Genomic DNA, 18,363 nt, shown 5'->3' on the forward strand with positions numbered 1-18,363 from the left:
ACCTGTAGTAGTTTGACTGAGACTTTCCCTCAACAGGACACCTGTAGTAGTTTGATGACTTTCCCTCAACAGGACACCTGTAGTAGTTTGATGACTTTCCCTCAACAGGACACCTGTAGTAGTTTGATGACTTTCCCTCAACAGTACACCTGTAGTAGTTTGATTGAACAAGGAACATGTTGACACCTGTTTTCTGGTTTAAATCTATCACAAATGTTGTAAATCTTTAGTGAGCATACTGTTTGGAGATCAGAGGCATTAGGTTATTTATGAAAGCATGCATGAAGAAATCATATTTATTCGGTTTGTTCTGATACTGAATACGTTGTTTATCCATTGAGATTACAGCAAGAATTCTACCTATAATGGTAAGCCAATATAAAAACTCAACTTCTCAAGGGACAAGAGAGACGAGTCTATTTGAATATTCTTGCTGCCCCTACAAATGTTGTATTTTGTAAAAAAATAAATAAAATAAAAAATCTAACAATTGATATGCAGTAAACGAAATACTGTTATCAAAACACTCACTTTCTGTGAAGTGTTGGCGGAACAAAAAAAGGCCTTGCCCTTTAAGGTTGTTAAGGTGACGCATATACCAGAACGAGGCAGCGATTGGTCCAAACCTGATTCCGGTAGAGGGCAGCCGTCCAACTCAGGACTGAGGAGGAAAAACAGGGACGAAGAACTGTCAGTTTCCCGAAATAAAGACAGCATTTCAATCAGGTTTGGTAAGCGGTTTGTCTTCGTTTTGTTCTAAATAATCGCGATGTATGTTTTGGGACGCTGCAGGTATGAGGATATTGCTTGATTATAACCTGTATCTCACCGTCTTCCCGTTTGTTATGATAACGCAAGTTGGCTAACGTTACTAGCAAGATAGCTAGGTTTCCAAGATGGCTGTTTTTATGAAAAGACCTCTGCGGGCCTTTTTAGATAACGTTAATCGTTTCAGAATTTCTCAGAATATTAAGTCCCTGTGCTTTCCAAACAGCTATTAAAAATTAAATGCATTTATTTCTGAATATCAAGCAAGGGTCCGCTGCGAGCAACAGGACGAATGGTTGCCTGCACTCGAAAGACACAGCTAACTACCATTAGCTAGCTAGCATTTCACTTTGGTGTTTATTGTGACAGTAGTTTTGTCGTATGGTGGAAGTTACTAAGTAGTTGGATAACTTGCCAACACTCACCAGTTACATTATCTATGGAGGTAGTTGCCTCAAGTTTAGTTTGTTTTCCCTTGTAAGATATGTGATCAATTTCATTTTGATAATTGACAAAGTCCCAAATTGATTAATTTATAGGGATTATGGACATCTCTCTCCAAGTTGAAATATCTTCATATTTTGTAGATTTTTTTTCTCATTTTCAGTATACAGTAGGGTACACACACACACACACACACACACCATAAATCAGGTTATGAAAAATTCCGTTGCACCCTGGTGTCACATGCCTGTCTGCTGCTGTCATGGTTTTGTAGCGTTCACACTCTCTCCTACTAACGTTAGCAATATAAGGAGAGTTGGCGAATGTGGTGAACTAAACTGCACCTGGCCGTGCTGCTGCTCCAGTTTCAACTGTTCTGCCTGTGGCTATGGAACCCTGACCTGTTCACCGGAAGTGCTACCTGTCCCAGACATGCTGTTTTCAACTCTCTAGAGACAGCAGGAGCTGTAGAGATACTCTTAATGATCGGCTATGAAAAGCCAACTGACATTTACTCCTGAGGTGAACATTTGAACATCTTGGCCATGTTCTGTTATAATCTCCACTCGGCAAAGCCAGAAGAGGACTGGCCACCCCTCATAGCCTGGTTCTAATCTAGGTTTCTTCCTAGGTTTGGACCTTTCTAGGGAGTTTTGGGAGCTGTTTGGGGTTTTAGGCGGGGTTTCTGTGTTGCACTTTGAGATATCAACTGATGTAAGAAGGGCTTTATAAATACATTTGATTCTGATTGCCACATAATGCACTGCAATGTCTGTTGAATGCGAGTGAGAGTTTCGTCCGTTGGTTCAGCGGTGTGGTCTACCACTATCCTGAGATTTGGAGTTGCTATGATACAATGGAGCTTTGTGTCAAGTCTTTTTCTTACGCTCTGTGGAAAATAACTAACTCTGGGTTGTATTGACAATGGTGTTTGTTCTTCACTGGTGGCCCTTTTCTCGTGGCAACAGGTCACAAATCATGCTACAGTGGTATTTCACCCAATAGATATGGGAGTTTATCCACCCTCGCTCTCCCTCTCTCCCCCACCCCCCTCTTACTCTCTCTCAAAACGCCCACCCTTGCTCTAACCCAATCATGTTTTGTCCTCTCCTCACTTTTCACACCCGTGTTAAGTTTCTCTCTCTCCCTCCCTCACTCTGTTTATCATTATGCTGCTCTCTTTTTATCTCTACACTCAGGTTCTCTTCTCCTCACTGTCCTCTGTTTCTACTTCTCTATCAAACACTACCACCTCTCTGCTGCTACACCAGCTTTTCTCTCTCTCTGTTTATAAAACACTACCCCCTCTCTCCTGCTACACCAGCTTTTCTCTCTCTCTCTGTTTATAAAACACTACCCCCCTCTCTCCTGCTACACCTGCTTTTCTCTCTCTCTCTGTTTATAAAACACTACCCCCTCTCTCCTGCTACACCTGCTTTTTCTCTCTCTCTGTTTATAAAACACTACCCCTCTCTCCTGCTACACCTGCTTTTTTTTCTGTGTTTATAAAACACTACCCCCTCTCTCCTGCTACACCTGCTTTTCTCTCTCTCTGTATAAAACACTACCCCCTCTCTCCTGCTACACCTGCTTTTCTCTCTCTCTCTGTTTATAAAACACTACCCCTCTCTCCTGCTAAAACACACCTGCTTTTTCTCTCTCTGTGTAAAACACTACCCCCTCTCTCCTGCTACACCTGCTTTTTCTCTCTCTGTGTTTATAAAACACTACCCCCTCTCTCCTGCTACACCTGCTCCTGCTTGTTTTTCTCTCTCTCTGTTTATAAAACACTACCCCCTCTCTCCTGCTACACCTGCTTTTTTCTCTCTCTCTGTTTATAAAACACTACCCCCTCTCTCCTGCTACACCAGCTTTTCTCTCTCTCTGTGTATATAAAACACTACCCCCTCTCTCCTGCTACACCAGCTTTTCTCTCTCTCTGTTTATAAAACACTACACCCCTCTCTCCTGCTACACCTGCTTTTCTCTCTCTCTCTGTTTATAAAACACTACCCCCTCTCTCCTGCTACACCTGCTTTTTCTCTCTCTCTGTGTTTATAAAACACACTACCCCCCTCTCTCTCTGTTTATAAAACACTACCCCCTCTCTCCTGCTACACCTGCTTTTTCTCTCTCTCTGTTTATAAAACACTACCCCCCTCTCTCCTGCTACACCTGCTCTTTTTCTCTCTCTGTTTATAAAACACTACCCCCTCTCTCCTGCTACACCTGCTTTTCTCTCTCTCTCTGTTTATAAAACACTACCCCCTCTCTCCTGCTACACCTGCTTTTTTCTCTCTCTGTTTATAAAACACTCTCTCCTGCTACACCTGCTTTTTCTCTCTCATTTATAAAACACTACCCCCTCTCTCCTGCTACACCTGCTTTTTCTCTCTCTCTGTTTATAAAACACTACCCCCTCTCTCCTGCTACACCTGCTTTTCTCTCTCTCTGTTTATAAAACACTACCCCCTCTCTCCTGCTACACCTGCTTTTTTCTCTCCTCTGTTTATAAAACACTACCCCCTCTCTCCTGCTACACCTGCTTTTTTCTCTCTCTGTTTATAAAACACTACCCCTCTCTCCTGCTACACCTGCTTTTTTTCTCTCTCTGTGTTTATAAAACACTACCCCCTCTCTCCTGCTACACCTGCTTTTTCTCTCTCTCTGTTTATAAAACACTACCCCCTCTCTCCTGCTACACCTGCTTTTTCTCTCTCTCTGTTTATAAAACACTACCCCCTCTCTCCTGCTACACCTGCTTTTCTCTCTCTCTCTCTGTTTATAAAACACTACCCCCTCTCTCCTGCTACACCTGCTTTTTTCTCTCTCTGTTTATAAAACACTACCCCCTCTCTCCTGCTACACCTGTCTCCCTGTGCATGTGTTTTCTCTGTGTTTATCTCTGTCTGTGTGTGTCCCCAGGTCAATAGGTTGTGAGTGTGATGGCGTCGGGCAGTACGAGCAGTGAGGAGGAGAGGAGTCTGAGGGAGTGTGAGCTGTATGTACAGAAACATAACATCCAACAGCTGTTGAAGGACTGCATCGTACAGCTATGTACCTCTCGGCCGGACAGACCCATGGCCTTCCTCAGAGAGTACTTCGAGAGGCTGGAGAAGGTGAGTCTAGGTGGGCAGGGTCATGTGTGTGTGCTTATATTTGTAAACAAAGCCAGGTATCCATCTCAAAGTGGACAGAAAAGTCCAATCCTACTCTGCTCTAATGGTATACAGTAATACAACTCTATTATATTCTACTCTCTGTGTTCCCACTAGAAGGGTATACAGTAGTAGAGCTCTATTCTGTGTTCCCCACTAGAAGGGTATACAGTAGTAGAGCTCTATTCTACTGTGTTCCCCACTAGAAGGGTATACAGTAATAGAGCTCTATTCTACTGTGTTCCCCACTACAAGGGTATACAGTAATAGAGCTCTATTCTACTGTGTTCCCCACTACAAGGGTATACAGTAATAGAGCTCTATTCTACTGTGTTCCCCACTACAAGGGTATACAGTAATAGAGCTCTATTCTACTGTGTTCCCCACTACAAGGGTATACAGTAATAGAGCTCTATTCTACTCTCTGTGTTCCCCACTAGAAGGGTATACAGTAGTAGAGCTCTATTCTACTGTGTTCCCCACTAGAAGGGTATACAGTAGTAGAGCTCTATTCTACTGTGTTCCCCACTAGAAGGGTATACAGTAGTAGAGCTCTATTCTACTGTGTTCCCCACTAGAAGGGTATACAGTAATAGAGCTCTATTCTACTGTGTTCCCCACTAGAAGGGTATACAGTAATAGAGCTCTATTCTACTCTCTGTGTTCCCCACTAGAAGGGTATACAGTAGTAGAGCTCTATTCTACTGTGTTCCCCACTAGAAGGGTATACAGTAATAGAGCTCTATTCTACTGTGTTCCCCACTAGAAGGGTATACAGTAGTAGAGCTCTATTCTACTGTGTTCCCCACTAGAAGGGTATACAGTAATAGAGCTCTATTCTACTGTGTTCCCCACTAGAAGGGTATACAGTAGTAGAGCTCTATTCTACTGTGTTCCCCACTAGAAGGGTATACAGTAATAGAGCTCTATTCTACTGTGTTCCCCACTAGAAGGGTATACAGTAATAGAGCTCTATTCTACTGTGTTCCCCACTACAAGGGTATACAGTAGTAGAGCTCTATTCTACTGTGTTTTCTACTAAGAAGATAAATACTGATATATTCTATACTGTTCTACAACTACACTGCATTGGGAAAGTATTCCGACCCCTTGACTATTTCCACATTTTGTTACATTACAGCCTCATTCTAATATGGATTACATATCAATCTACACACACTACCCCGTAATGACCAAAACAGGTCTTTAGATTTATTTATTTTTTGCAAATGTATAATAAACAGATACCTAATTTAAATAAGTATTCAGACCCTTTGCTATGAGACTAGAAATTGAGCTCAGGTACATCCTGTTTCCATTGATCGTCCTTGAGATGTTTCTACAACTTGATTGGAGAAAATGTAGTCAAATTTAAATTGATTGGACATGGTTTAGAAACGCCACACACCTGTCAATGTAAGGTCCCACAGTTGACAGCGCATGTCAGAGCAAAAACCAAGCCATGAGGTTGAAGGAATTGTCCGTGGAGCTCCGAGACGGGACTGTGTCGAGGCACAAAGGGTACCAAAACATGTCTGCAGCGTTGAAGGTCCCCAAGAACACAGTGGCCTCCATTGTTAATAAATGGAAGGAGCTTGGAACCACCAAGACTCTTCCTAGAGATGGGCGCCTGGCCAAAAGGAGCAATCGGAGAGAAGGGCCTGGTCGGGGAGGAGACCTAGAACCCAATGATCACTCTGACAGAGCTCCAGAGTTCCTCTGTGGAGATGGGAGAACCTTCTAGAAGGACAACCATCTGTGCAGCACTCCACCAATCAGGCCTTTATGTTAGAGTGGCCAGATGGAAGCCACTCCTCAGTGAAAGGCACATGACAGCCCGCTTGGAATTTGCCAAAATGCTCCTAAAGGACTGTCAGACCATGAGAAACAAGATTCTCTGGTCTGATGAAACCAAGATTGAACTCTTTGGCCTGAATGCCAAGTGTCACGTCTGGAGGAAACCTGGCACCATCCCTACGGTGAAGCATGGTGGTGGCAGCATCATGCTGTGGGGATGTTTTTCAGCTGCAGTGACTGGGAGACTAGTCAGGATCGAGGGGAAAGCTGAACGGAGCAAAGTACAGAGATCCTTGATGAAAACCTGCTCCAGAGCAGACTGGGGTGAAGGTTCACCTTCCAACAGGACAACAACACTAAGCACATAGCTAAGACAACGCAGGAGTGTCTTCGGGACAAGTCTCTGAGTGTCCTTGAGTGGCCCAGCCAGAGCCTAGACTTGAACACGATTTAACATCTCTGGAGAGACCTGAAGATAGCTGTGCAGCAACACTTCTCATCCAACCTGACAGAGGATCTCCAGAGAAGAATGGAGTCTGAATACTTTCTGAATGCACTGTATCAGGGCTCTACACTGACCTTTTTTTACAAGGAGCCTAAGTTGGAAAAATGTTGGCGCACACAAGGACATTTTAGGAGCACAATTAACCATTTTGGAGGTAATAAGAGTTCTAGAATCTAGGTGTGCAGGTGCTCCTAAATAAGGGAGGGAGAGATGCTGCTCATGTTTTTCACATGTGGAGCTTTACGTCTGTAGCTTGTTGTTGGCCAATCAGAAGTCATCAAAGCGCCAAATGACTGTGGTCATAGAGCCTCGCTCTGTGTGGGGCAAAAGTTAGGAGATATTTACTCAACGGAAGACTGTCATTTTAATTCAGAAATTACAAGTTAAAGGTGAAAGGTGGACTACAACGACCAAGAGCCAACAGGCAGGCTGCTACTTCATATTCTGAATGGAGTTGTTGTTTGTAAATGTAGGATGAGAAAGGTCACGCAGCCTCAGTTAGCCTAGCTAGCTAAACTAGCTTCTCCCGGGTTTGACGCAGTCGAGACTGGGTACAATATAATCCTAGTCGATGATAAATTAACCTGCTATTGGTCTACTATAGCTCAGGTCAGCTTGGTTTTTATGCTGTCCTCTCGTCTCCCTCCCTCCCTCCACGAGTGTCTCACTCACATTACAGCCTCTCCCCCTGCTAGAGCGACCCCCCCCCTCCCCCGGCTAATAAAGAAATGTAAAAAAAAAAGATTTTTCTGTTGCTTCCCTCACTCGGATCGGACCGGCTCTGGATCCGACCAGGTCTATAGGGAGCGTGTCTAGTTGTTTTTGGGTCCGAACGGGGGGGGGGCAGAGCGGACCTCCGTATTATTATCTATGCATGTTGGGTCTGGGTGGGTAAGCCCCAGGTTCATTTTGGACCCGTGAAGATCTCTGTTCTATTCTCTATAACTGACCCCCCCCTCCCCCACCAGGAGGAGGCTAAGCAGATCCTACAGCAGCAGAAGATCTCTGTTCTATTCTACTATAACTGACCCCCCCCCCCCCACCAGGAGGCTAAGCAGATCCTACAGCAGCAGAAGATCTCTGTTCTATTCTACTATAACTGACCCCCCTCCCCTCACCAGGAGGAGGCTAAGCAGATCCTACAGCAGCAGAAGATCTCTGTTCTATTCTACTATAACTGCAGCAGCAGCAGAAGTCCAACTCTCGCTCCGATTCCCGTGAGGATGAGGTGTCTCCTCCCATGAATCCCGTGGTGAAGGGGCGGCGGCGGCGCGGTGCCATCAGCGCCGAGGTCTACACAGAGGAAGACGCCGCCTCCTACGTCAGAAAGGTCAGGGGGGGTCAGCCCTCAGCCAATCACGCATCGCTACAGGTGCACCTGACCCTACAGTTGTTACTACCAACTTCTTCTAGGCTACTTCCTGATCATCCACCCTTTTCCACAAGTGTCACCTTGCACATTACCCATCATGCATTTAAAAGCCAAGGATTGGGGGGGTGAAGTCCATGCAGATAAAGTGTAGGAGTGTACACTTCAGGAGAAGGGTGGAGAATCGGGCCTCGGCCACTACTTCAATCTGATCAATAATAATCTTAACGACTGAAGGCAGTTTGCTTGTGATCAATGAAGCCGTTCCTTTCTGCCTCTGCAGGTTATTCCTAAAGACTACAAAACGATGGCCGCCCTGGCTAAAGCCATCGAGAAGAACGTGCTGTTTGCTCACCTGGACGACAACGAGAGAAGGTACGAACTGTGTTCACGGCTTGTGTGCTAAACAATAGTGTTCTCCTGGTGCTGTGCAATGAAAGTAGGATGTGATGTTGATCCTGTCACCGTGTCGACCACCTCCCTCCGCTCTTCACAGCGACATCTTTGACGCCATGTTTTCTGTTACCTACATCACCGGGGAGACGGTCATTCAGCAAGGTACGACATTTGACCTTTCTTCACTTTGGCGTGAAGTCATGGGAAGTTTTTTTTTCTAATGACCACGTGGCCTGTCCAGGAAAAATCTCCTGGCTGTCGTTCCAACATGATCACATGACCATCATCACTGCTGGGTCAGAGTGGCTCACAGCTGTTGTGTTCCACCAGGTGACGAGGGAGACAACTTCTACGTCATTGACCAGGGAGAGATGGATGTACGTCCCTGTTTTCTGTCTGCCAGGCCAACTGTTATGTACAGTAGGGAAGACAGACTACCTGTCTATGGTCTATATAGTGGTAGATCTGTTGTGTACAGACTACCTGTCTATGGTCTATATAGTGGTACATCTGTTTGTTAAAAATACATTATATTGTAAGACAAAATACTGACGGTTCATACTGTAGGGAAAGCTATTTCCATCGGTGAGGTTGTTGTTCTCGCCCTCCCTCTCGCCCTCCCTCTCGCCTCTCCCCCTCCCTCTCTGCCTCTCTCTCTCTCACAGGTGTATGTGAACAATGAGTGGGTGACCAATATTGGGGAGGGGGGCAGCTTTGGCGAGCTAGCCCTGATCTATGGGACCCCCAGGGCCGCAACGGTCCGAGCCAAGAGCAACGTCAAACTGTGGGGCATCGACAGGGACAGTTACAGGAGGATACTCATGGTGAGACTGGCTGACTGGCTGACTGGCTGACTGGCTGACTGGCTGACTGGCTGACTGGCTGACTGGCTGGCTGGCTGGCTGGCTGGCTGACTGACTGGCTGACTGGCTGACTGACTGGCTGACTGGCTGACTGGGACTGGCTGACTGGCTGACTGGCTGGCTGGCTGGCTGACTGGCTGACTGGCTGGCTGGCTGGCTGACTGACTGGCTGACTGGCTGGCTGGCTGGCTGGCTGGCTGACTGGCTGACTGGCTGGCAGAATGAGTTAATTCAGCTCTATGTAGATGCATGATAATTCTACAATGTTATGAGGTGTTTTATTTTCCCCGGCAACAACATTATTGGGAGACATTGGTTTGAACAAATCAGCTCCATATAGTTTACTGAGCCTCCACACGGTGTCAGTTCAGCCGTCTCTAACAATGATAGGAACACCAGATGTCTGGGGCTAAATCTGAACACAGTTAGTACACATTTGGCTGTTATTATGGGACTTAACATGCTCTGTCTCTGTGTCTCTCGCTCTCTCTGTGTCTCTCGCTCTCTCTGTGTCTCTCGCTCTCTCTGTGTCTCTCGCTCTCTCTGTGTCTCTCGCTCTCTCTGTCTCTCGCTCTCTCGCTCTCTCTGTGTCTCTCGCTCTCTCTGTGTCTCTCGCTCTCTCTGTGTCTCTCGCTCTCTCTGTGTCTTTCAGGGAAGCACTTTGAGAAAGCGTAAGATGTATGAGGAATTCCTCAGCAAGGTGTCCATTTTAGGTGAGGAGTCGCACATTCTACACATGACTACTCCGACCAACAAGCTGTTCAAACAGTTGGAGAACAGTCTAACAACATGCTACCTACTTACTTACCTACCTATTTACCTACCTACCTATTTACCTACCTACTTACCTACCTACCTATTTACCTATTTATTTACCTACCTATTTGGTGTAGGTGGCTATATATGGAATCGATTCGCTACAAACAAACCCAGCCTGTGATCTTTCCTGTCATTCCCCCTCTGCTGTGTTGTTGAGTGAGTGGTGCTGTGTGGCGCCTCCCTGTGGCCAGTGTGTGTATCAACATCTGCCAGCTATAAATTCCCTAGACAAGTGGGAGAGGCTGACTTTAGTATGTGATCCTCTACAGAGTCTCTAGACAAGTGGGAGAGGCTGACTTTAGTATGTGATCCTCTACAGAGTCTCTAGACAAGTGGGAGAGGCTGACTTTAGTATGTGATCCTCTACAGAGTCTCTAGACAAGTGGGAGAGGCTGACGGTAGCTGATTCTCTGGAGAACGTTCAGTTTGAAGACGGACAGAAGATCGTGGTTCAGGGTGAACCTGGAGATGAGTTCTTCATCATCCTGGAGGTAGGATTCTCTCTGCAATATGCTGGCTGTCTTTTTGGATTTGATTTAACCTTTTTATTTAACTAGGCAAGTCGGTTAAGAACAAATTTCTTACTTACAATGACGGCCTACCCCGGCCAGATCCAGACGACGCTGGGCCAATTGTGCACCGCCCAACCACGGCCGGTTGTGATACAGCCTGGACTGGAACCAGGGTCTGTAGTGACTCCTCTAGAACTGAGATGCAGGGCCTTAGACCACTGTGATACAGCCTGGAATAGAACCAGGGACTGTAGTGACTCCTCTAGAACTGAGAACCAGGGACTGTAGTGACTCCTCTAGAACTGAGAACCAGGGCCTTAGACTGCTGTGATACAGTCTGGACTGGAACCAGGGTCTGTAGTGACTCCTCTACCACTGAGAACCAGGGTCTGTAGTGACTCCTCTACCACTGAGATGCAGGGTCTGTAGTGACGCCTCTGACCAGTCTGAGAACCAGGGTCTGTAGTGACTTCTGACGCCTCTACTACCACTGAGTCTGCAGGGTCTCTACCACTGAGACCAGTGACGCCCTCTACCACTGAGAACCAGGGTCTGTAGTGACGCCTCTACCACTGAGATGCAGGGTCTGTAGTGACGCCTCTACCACTGAGAACCAGGGTCTGTAGTGACGCCTCTACCACTGAGATGCAGGGTCTGTAGTGACGCCTCTACCACTGAGAAGCAGGGTCTGTAGTGACGCCTCTACCACTGAGATGCAGGGTCTGTAGTGACACCTCTACCACTGAGAACCAGGGTCTGTAGTGACGCCTCTACCACTGAGATGCAGGGTCTGTAGACCACTGTGATACAGTCTGACTGGCCTCTAACTGAGAACCAGGGTCTGTAGTGACGCCTCTACCACTGAGAACCAGGGTCTGTAGTGACACCTCTACCACTGAGATGCAGGGTCTGTAGTGACCCTCTACCACTGAGAACCAGGGTCTGTAGTGACGCCTCTACCACTGAGATGCAGGGTCTGTACCAGTGACACAGGGTCTCTACGCCTCTACCACTGAGAACCAGGGTCTGTAGTGACAGGGTCTGTAGTCTACCACTGAGAACCAGGGTCTGTAGTGACGCCTCTACCACTGAGAACCAGGGTCTGTAGTGACGCCTCTACCACTGAGAACCAGGGTCTGTAGTGACGCCTCTACCACTGAGAACCAGGGTCTGTAGTGACACCTCTACCACTGAGAACCAGGGTCTGTAGTGACACCTCTAGTACTGAGATGCAGGGTCTGTAGTGACACCTCTAGTACTGAGATGCAGGGTCTGTAGTGACACCTCTACCACTGAGAACCAGGGTCTGTAGTGACTCCTCTACCACTGAGAACCAGGGTCTGTAGTGACTCCTCTACCACTGAGATGCAGGGCCTGTAGTGACGCCTCTACCACTGAGAACCAGGGTCTGTAGTGACACCTCTACCACTGAGAACCAGGGTCTGTAGTGACTCCTCTACCACTGAGAACCAGGGTCTGTAGTGACTCCTCTACCACTGAGAACCAGGGTCTGTAGTGACGCCTCCCACTGAGAACCACTGTGAACCAGGGTCTGTAGTGACGCCTCTACCACTGAGAACCAGGGTCTGTAGTGACTCCTCTACCACTGAGATGCAGGGTCTGTAGTGACACCTCTACCACTGAGAACCAGGGTCTGTAGTGACACCTCTACCACTGAGAACCAGGGTCTGTAGTGACTCCTCTACCACTGAGAACCAGGGTCTGTAGTGACACCTCTACCACTGAGAACCAGGGTCTGTAGTGACTCCTCTACCACTGAGAACCAGGGTCTGTAGTGACTCCTCTACCACTGAGATGCAGGGTCTGTAGTGACTCCTCTACCACTGAGAACCAGGGTCTGTAGTGACTCCTCTACCACTGAGATGCACCTGTAGTGACACCTCTACCACTGAGAACCAGGGTCTGTAGTGACACCTCTACCACTGAGAACCAGGGTCTGTAGTGACTCCTCTACCACTGAGAACCAGGGTCCTCTACCACTGAGAACCAGGGTCTGTAGAGACAGGGTCTCTACCACTGAGACTGAGAACCAGGGTCTGTAGTGACTCCCTACCACTGACCACTGACTGAGAACCAGGGTCTGTAGTGACACCTCTAACTGAGAACCAGGGTCTGTAGTGACACCTCTACCACTGAGATGCAGGGCCTTAGACCACTGTGCTACAGCCTGAGAACCAGGGTCTGTAGTGACTCCTCTACCACTGAGATGCAGGGTCTGTAGTGACTCCTCTACCACTGAGATGCAGGGTCTGTAGTGACACCTCTACCACTGAGATGCAGGGTCTGTAGTGACACCTCTACCACTGAGAACCAGGGTCTGTAGTGACACCTCTACCACTGAGAACCAGGGTCTGTAGTGACACCTCTACCACTGAGAACCAGGGTCTGTAGTGACTCCTCTACCACTGAGAACCAGGGTCTGTAGTGACTCCTCTACCACTGAGAACCAGGGTCTGTAGTGACTCCTCTACCACTGAGAACCAGGGTCTGTAGTGACACCTCTACCACTGAGATGCAGGGCCTGTAGTGACCTCTACCACTGAGAACAGGGCCTGTGACTCTCTACCACTGAGAACCAGGGTCTGTAGTGACTCCTCTACCACTGAGAACCAGGGTCTGTAGTGACACCTCTACCACTGAGAACCAGGGTCTGTAGTGACACCTCTCCACTGAGAACCAGGGACTGGAACCACTCTGTAGTGACGCCTCTACCACTGAGAACCAGGGTCTGTAGTGACTCCTCTACCACTGAGAACCACCAGTGACTCCTCTACCACTGAGTGACTCCTCTACCACTGAGAACCAGGGTCTGTAGTGACTCCTCTACCACTGAGAACCAGGGTCTGTAGTGACTCCTCTACCTGTAGTGACTCCTCTACCACTGAGAACCAGGGTCTGTAGTGACTCCTCTACCACTGAGAACCAGGGCCTGTAGTGACTCCTCTACCACTGAGAACCAGGGCCTGTAGTGACTCCTCTACCACTGAGAACCAGGGCCTGTAGTGACTCCTCTACCACTGAGAACCAGGGTCTGTAGTGACTCCTCTACCACTGAGAACCAGGGTCTGTAGTGACTCCTCTACCACTGAGAACCAGGGCCTGTAGTGACTCCTCTACCACTGAACCAGGGTCTGCAGTGGCTCTACCACTGAGACAGGGTCTGTGTGACAGTCTACCACCACTGACTCCTCTACCACTGAGAACCAGGGTCTGTAGTGACTCCTCTACCACTGAGACCAGGGTCTGTAGTGACTCACCACTGAGAACCAGGGTCCTGTGACTCCTCTACCACTGAGAACCAGGGTCTGTAGTGACTCCTCTACCACTGAGAACCAGGGCCTTTAGTGACACCTCTAGTACTGAGAACCAGGGTCTGTAGTGACACCTCTACCACTGAGAACCAGGGTCTGTAGTGACTCCTCTACCACTGAGAACCAGGGTCTGTAGTGACTCCTCTACCACTGAGATGCAGGGCCTTAGGCCACTGTGATACAGTCTGGACTGGAACCAGGGTCTGTAGTGACTCCTCTACCACTGAGAACCAGGGTCTGTAGTGACACCTCTACCACTGAGAACCAGGGTCTGTAGTGACTCCTCTACCACTGAGAACCAGGGTCTGTGACTCCTCTACCACTGAGACTCCTCTACCACTGAGAACCAGGGTCTGTAGTGACTCCTCTACCACTGAGACCAGGGTCTGTAGTGACTCCTCTACCACTGAGATGCAGGGTCTGTAGTGACTCCTCTACCACTGAGATGCAGGGCTCTACCACTGAGACCAGGGTCTGACTCCTCTACCACTGAGAACCAGGCCCCTGTAGTGAGCCAGTTAGTTTCCTTGAGAATAGAGGTGTAGGTTTCTACCACTGAGAACCAGGGCCTTTTGACTCCTAAACCACTTCCTGTTTTATATTTCTAGATGCTGTCTTTCAACTTGTACACTTTTGTTTGCTGTTTTTAAGAGCTTGGGAGTTCTGTGTGACTCTCTACCACTGTCCAGGGCCTCTCTCTGAGAACCAGGGTCTGTAGTGACTCTACCACTGTCTCAGGGTCTCTCTGACTCCTCTCCACTGAGAACCAGGGTCTGTAGTGACTCTCTCCACTGAGATCTCTCTCTGTCTCTCTCTGTCTCTACCACTGAGATCTCAGGGCCTCTGTCTCTCCTCTCTCTCTCTCTCTCTCTGTGTGACTCCTCTCACTCTCTGTGTCACTCTCTCCTCTGTGTCTCCTCTCTCTGTGTCTCTCTCTCTGTGTCTCTCTCTCTCTGTGTCTCTCTCTCTCTGTGAGGGTCTGTAGTCTCTTCTCTCTGTGTCTCTCTCTGTGTCTCTCTCTCTCTGTGTCTCTCTCTCTGTGTCTCTCTCTCTGTGTCTCTCTCTCTCTCTCTCTGTGTCTCTCTCAGGGTCTGTGTCTCTCTCTGTGATCTCTCCTGTGTCTCTCTCTCTGTGTCTCTTTCTGTCTCTCCTCTGTCTCTAAGAGCCTCTGTCTCTCTCTCTCTCTCTGTCTCTCTCTCTCTGTCTCTCTCTCTCTGTCTCTCTCTCTCTCTGTGGGAAACTCTCTCTGTTAACTCTCTCTGTGTAGACTCTCTCTCTGTGTCTCTCCAAAAATTCTCAGTACACTCTCTCTGAGTCTCTCTCTCTAAAGTCTCTCTCTCTGTGAACAGTGTTCTCAATGTCTGTACTCTCTCTGTCTCTCTGTGTCTCTCTCTCTGTGTTTGTTCCTCTGTTCTCTCTCTCTGTGTCTCTCACACTGTGTCTCTCTCTGTGTCTCTCTCTCTGTCATTGGGCTCTCTCTGTCTCTCTCTCTCTCTGTGTCTCTCTCTCTCTGTCTCTCTCCTCTGTGTCTCTCTCTGTGCTCTGTACTCTCTGTGTCAAATCTCTCTGTTTGTTAATTCTCTCCCTGTGTTGTTCTCTCTGATTTGTCTCTCTCTGTGTCTCTCTCTGTGTCCTCTCTGTGTTTCCTCTGTGAACAGAGCTCCCTGTGTCTCTCTCTGTCTCTCTCTCTCTAGGTGTCTCTCTCTCTGTCTCTCTCTCTGTGTCTCTCTCTCTTTTCTCTCTCTGTCTCCTCTCTCTCTCTGTCTCTCTCATTATTTTGTGTCTCTCTCTCTGTGATCTCTCTCTGTCTCTCTCTCTCCCTTCTCTCTCTCTCTCTCCTCTCTGTCTCTCCTCTCTGTGTCTCTCTCTCTGTGTCTCTCTCCTCTGTCTCTCTCTTCCACCTCTCTCTGTGTCTCTCTCTCTGTTCTCTCTCTGTGTCTCTCTCTGTGTCTCTCTCTCTGTGTCTCTCTCTGTGTCTCTGTGTTTCTGTGTCTCTCTCTGTCTCTCTCTCTGTCTCTCTCTCTGTCTCTCTCTCTGTCTCTCTCTCTGTGTCTCTCTCTCTGTCTCTCTCTGTCTCTCTCTCTGTCTCTCTCTGTCTCTCTCTCTCTCTCATCTCTCTCTCTCTCTGTGTCTCTCTCTAGTCTCTGTCTCTCTCTCTGTGCTTAAGCTGCATCTCTCTCTGTCTCTGTGTGTCTTTCTTCTGTGTCTCTCTGTTGTCTTCTCTCTGTTTCTCTCTCTCTGTGTCTCTCTTTCTCAGTTGTGTCTCTCTCTCTCTCCTCTCTCTCTGTGTCTCTCTCTCTCTCTGTGTCTCTCTCTCTCTCTCTCTGTCTCTCTCTCTCTCTCTCTCTCTCTCTCTCTCTCTCTCTCTCTCTCTCTCTCTCTCTGTCTCTCTCTCTCTCTGTCTCTCTCTCTCTGTCTCTCTCTCTCTGTCTCTCTCTCTCTGTCTCTCTCTCTCTGTCTCTCTCTCTCTGTCTCTCTCTCTCTCTCTGTGTCTCTCTCTGTCTCTCTCTCTCTCTCTGTCTCTCTCTCTGGGAAACGGCATCAACAAGGTATCACCATCTTTTAACCTCAACTTTGGGCTGTGTTGTGCCCTCTCACCCTCACAGGTCATTCTGGGGTTATGTGAGTTTCTCTCTTCCTGTGTGTGTTCAGGGTTCAGCGGCTGTGCTCCAGAGACGGTCAGAGAATGAAGAGTTTGTGGAGGTGGGCAGACTGGGGCCCTCCGACTATTTTGGTGAGTGGACTGACTGGACAACCTCAGTAGTGGAGATCTGCTAGCCTGGTCCCAGGTCGGGGGGTCTCCCTCCGATAGCCTGGTCCCAGGTCGGGGGGTCTCCTCCGATAGCCTGGTCCATTGCTGTCAGCACCAACAGCCCTGATTGTAAAGTGAGTGTGGAGCTGGGTGGGTGTGGAGCTGGGGGTGGGTGTGGAGCTGGGTGGATCATTGTTCCTTTTCTTCCTCTCTTCTCCTCCAGTGTTGTTTCTAATAGTTGTCCTCTTCTCCGTCTGTCCCAGGTGAGATCGCCCTGTTGATGAACCGTCCCCGTGCTGCGACCGTGGTCTCCCGCGGCCCTCTGAAGTGTGTGAAGCTGGACCGCCCGCGGTTCGAACGCGTTCTGGGGCCCTGCTCAGACATCCTGAAGAGGAACATTCAGCAGTACAACAGCTTCGTCTCTCTCTCCGTCTGAGTCCCTCCGTTCCTCTATCGCTCCAACCCGCCCTCCTTCGCCCCCTGGCTCCTCCCTCCTTCGCCCCCTGGCTCCTCCCCCTCCTTCGCCCCCCCCTGGCTCCTCCCCTGGCTCCTCCCTCCTTTGCCCCACCCCTGGCTCCTCCCTCCTTTGCCCCACCCCTGGCTCCTCCCTCCTTTGCCCCACCCCTGGCTCCTCCCTCCTTTGCCCCCACCCCTGGCTCCTCCCTCCTTTGCCCCACCCCCTGGCTCCTCCCTCCTTTGCCTTAATTGCCCGCCCCACCCCTGGCTCCTCCCTCCCCCCCCCACCCCTGGCTCCTCCCTCCTTTGCCCCCCCCACCCCTGGCTCCCCCTCCTTAACAACGGGTTCCACCAGTGATCTGTTTTCCACCATGGGTCCCTCCTCCCCCCACCCCTGGCTCCTCCCTCCCCCTCCCCTTAACAACGGGTTCCACCAGTGATCTGTTTTCTTCATGTTTCCTCCCCTCCACCCGGGGCTCCAGATCACTTGGCTGGGTCTTTGTTGTTGAACTGGTTGTATTTTGCTCTGAACCCAGATTCATTTGATTGGACACGTATGTGATGAACTCTGTTGGGGGGCACAATATTTATGTAGTATTTTAATGTCCACTATGAAGGCAGGATGAGTTGTCTCTGCAGTGTTCAGACGGCAACAGGTCAGGGAGGGGTCAAACGTGACCCGAGAGGGTCTGTTCAGACCCAGGGTTCCAATAGAATTACAATGTGGTTCCGTTGGGGTTCCATTACTGTTCACCCAGTGTTCTCTCTGACACCGGGTCAAAACGAAGACCTTGTAATGTGTGGACTAGAGACACCATGAGTCTGTCCTGGTTAGGATCCAGAAGACCTTGTAATGTGTGGACTAGAGACACCATGAGGCTGTCCTGGTTAGGATCCACAAGACCTTGTAATGTGTGGACTAGAGACACCATGAGGCTGTCCTGGTTAGGATCCACAAGACCTTGTAATGTGTGGACTAGAGACACCATGAGGCTGTCCTGGTTAGGATCCACAAGACCTTGTAATGTGTGGACTAGAGACACCACTGTGTGAGAGCTGTCCTGGTTAGGATCCACAAGACCTTGTAATGTGTGGACTAGAGACACTGTGTGGACTAGAGACACTGTGTGGACTAGAGACACCATGACTGTCCTGGTTAGGATCCACAAGACCTTGTCATGTGTGGACGAGA

The 18,363-nt window shown here is 48.8% G+C and overlaps 1 protein-coding gene across 5 annotated transcripts; it reads left to right on the plus strand.

Annotated features, from left to right (window-relative positions):
* The first annotated feature begins 609 nt into the window (after positions 1-609).
* Positions 610-17,253, plus strand: LOC112236334 (cAMP-dependent protein kinase type I-alpha regulatory subunit-like). Of its 5 annotated transcripts, none has more exons than XM_042317223.1 (12): positions 610-731; positions 4,138-4,331; positions 7,641-7,673; positions 7,868-8,044; positions 8,325-8,416; positions 8,538-8,599; positions 8,768-8,814; positions 9,103-9,261; positions 9,953-10,013; positions 10,489-10,610; positions 16,616-16,697; positions 16,979-17,253. In XM_042317223.1, the coding sequence occupies exons 2-12, from the start codon at positions 4,158-4,160 to the stop codon at positions 17,149-17,151; spliced, it is 1,182 nt and encodes a 393-aa protein (XP_042173157.1). In that variant the 5' UTR covers positions 610-731; positions 4,138-4,157; the 3' UTR covers positions 17,152-17,253. The 5 variants fall into 5 exon arrangements, with proteins under 5 accessions (XP_042173157.1, XP_042173161.1, XP_042173158.1 ...); XM_042317227.1 differs by having other exon boundaries at positions 7,868-8,002; XM_042317224.1 differs by lacking the exon at positions 7,641-7,673 and adding an exon at positions 7,794-7,826.
* The last annotated feature ends 1,110 nt before the right edge of the window (positions 17,254-18,363 follow it).

This window comes from Oncorhynchus tshawytscha, unplaced genomic scaffold (assembly GCF_018296145.1).
Source record: "Oncorhynchus tshawytscha isolate Ot180627B unplaced genomic scaffold, Otsh_v2.0 Un_contig_2750_pilon_pilon, whole genome shotgun sequence".
Taxonomy (NCBI): Eukaryota; Metazoa; Chordata; class Actinopteri; order Salmoniformes; family Salmonidae; genus Oncorhynchus; species Oncorhynchus tshawytscha.

What these genes read in the sequence shown, in the direction of transcription:
- LOC112236334 (XM_042317223.1), top strand. Translation starts at nt 4,158, where the DNA reads ATGGCGTCGGGCAGTACGAGCAGTGAGGAGGAGAGGAGTCTGAGGGAG. An exon ending in CCAATCACGCATCGCTACAG is followed by an intron (nt 8,045 to 8,324) that starts GTGCACCTGACC and finishes CTGCCTCTGCAG; the next exon opens with GTTATTCCTAAAGACTACAA. An exon ending in AGTTCTTCATCATCCTGGAG is followed by an intron (nt 10,611 to 16,615) that starts GTAGGATTCTCT and finishes GTGTGTGTTCAG; the next exon opens with GGTTCAGCGGCTGTGCTCCA.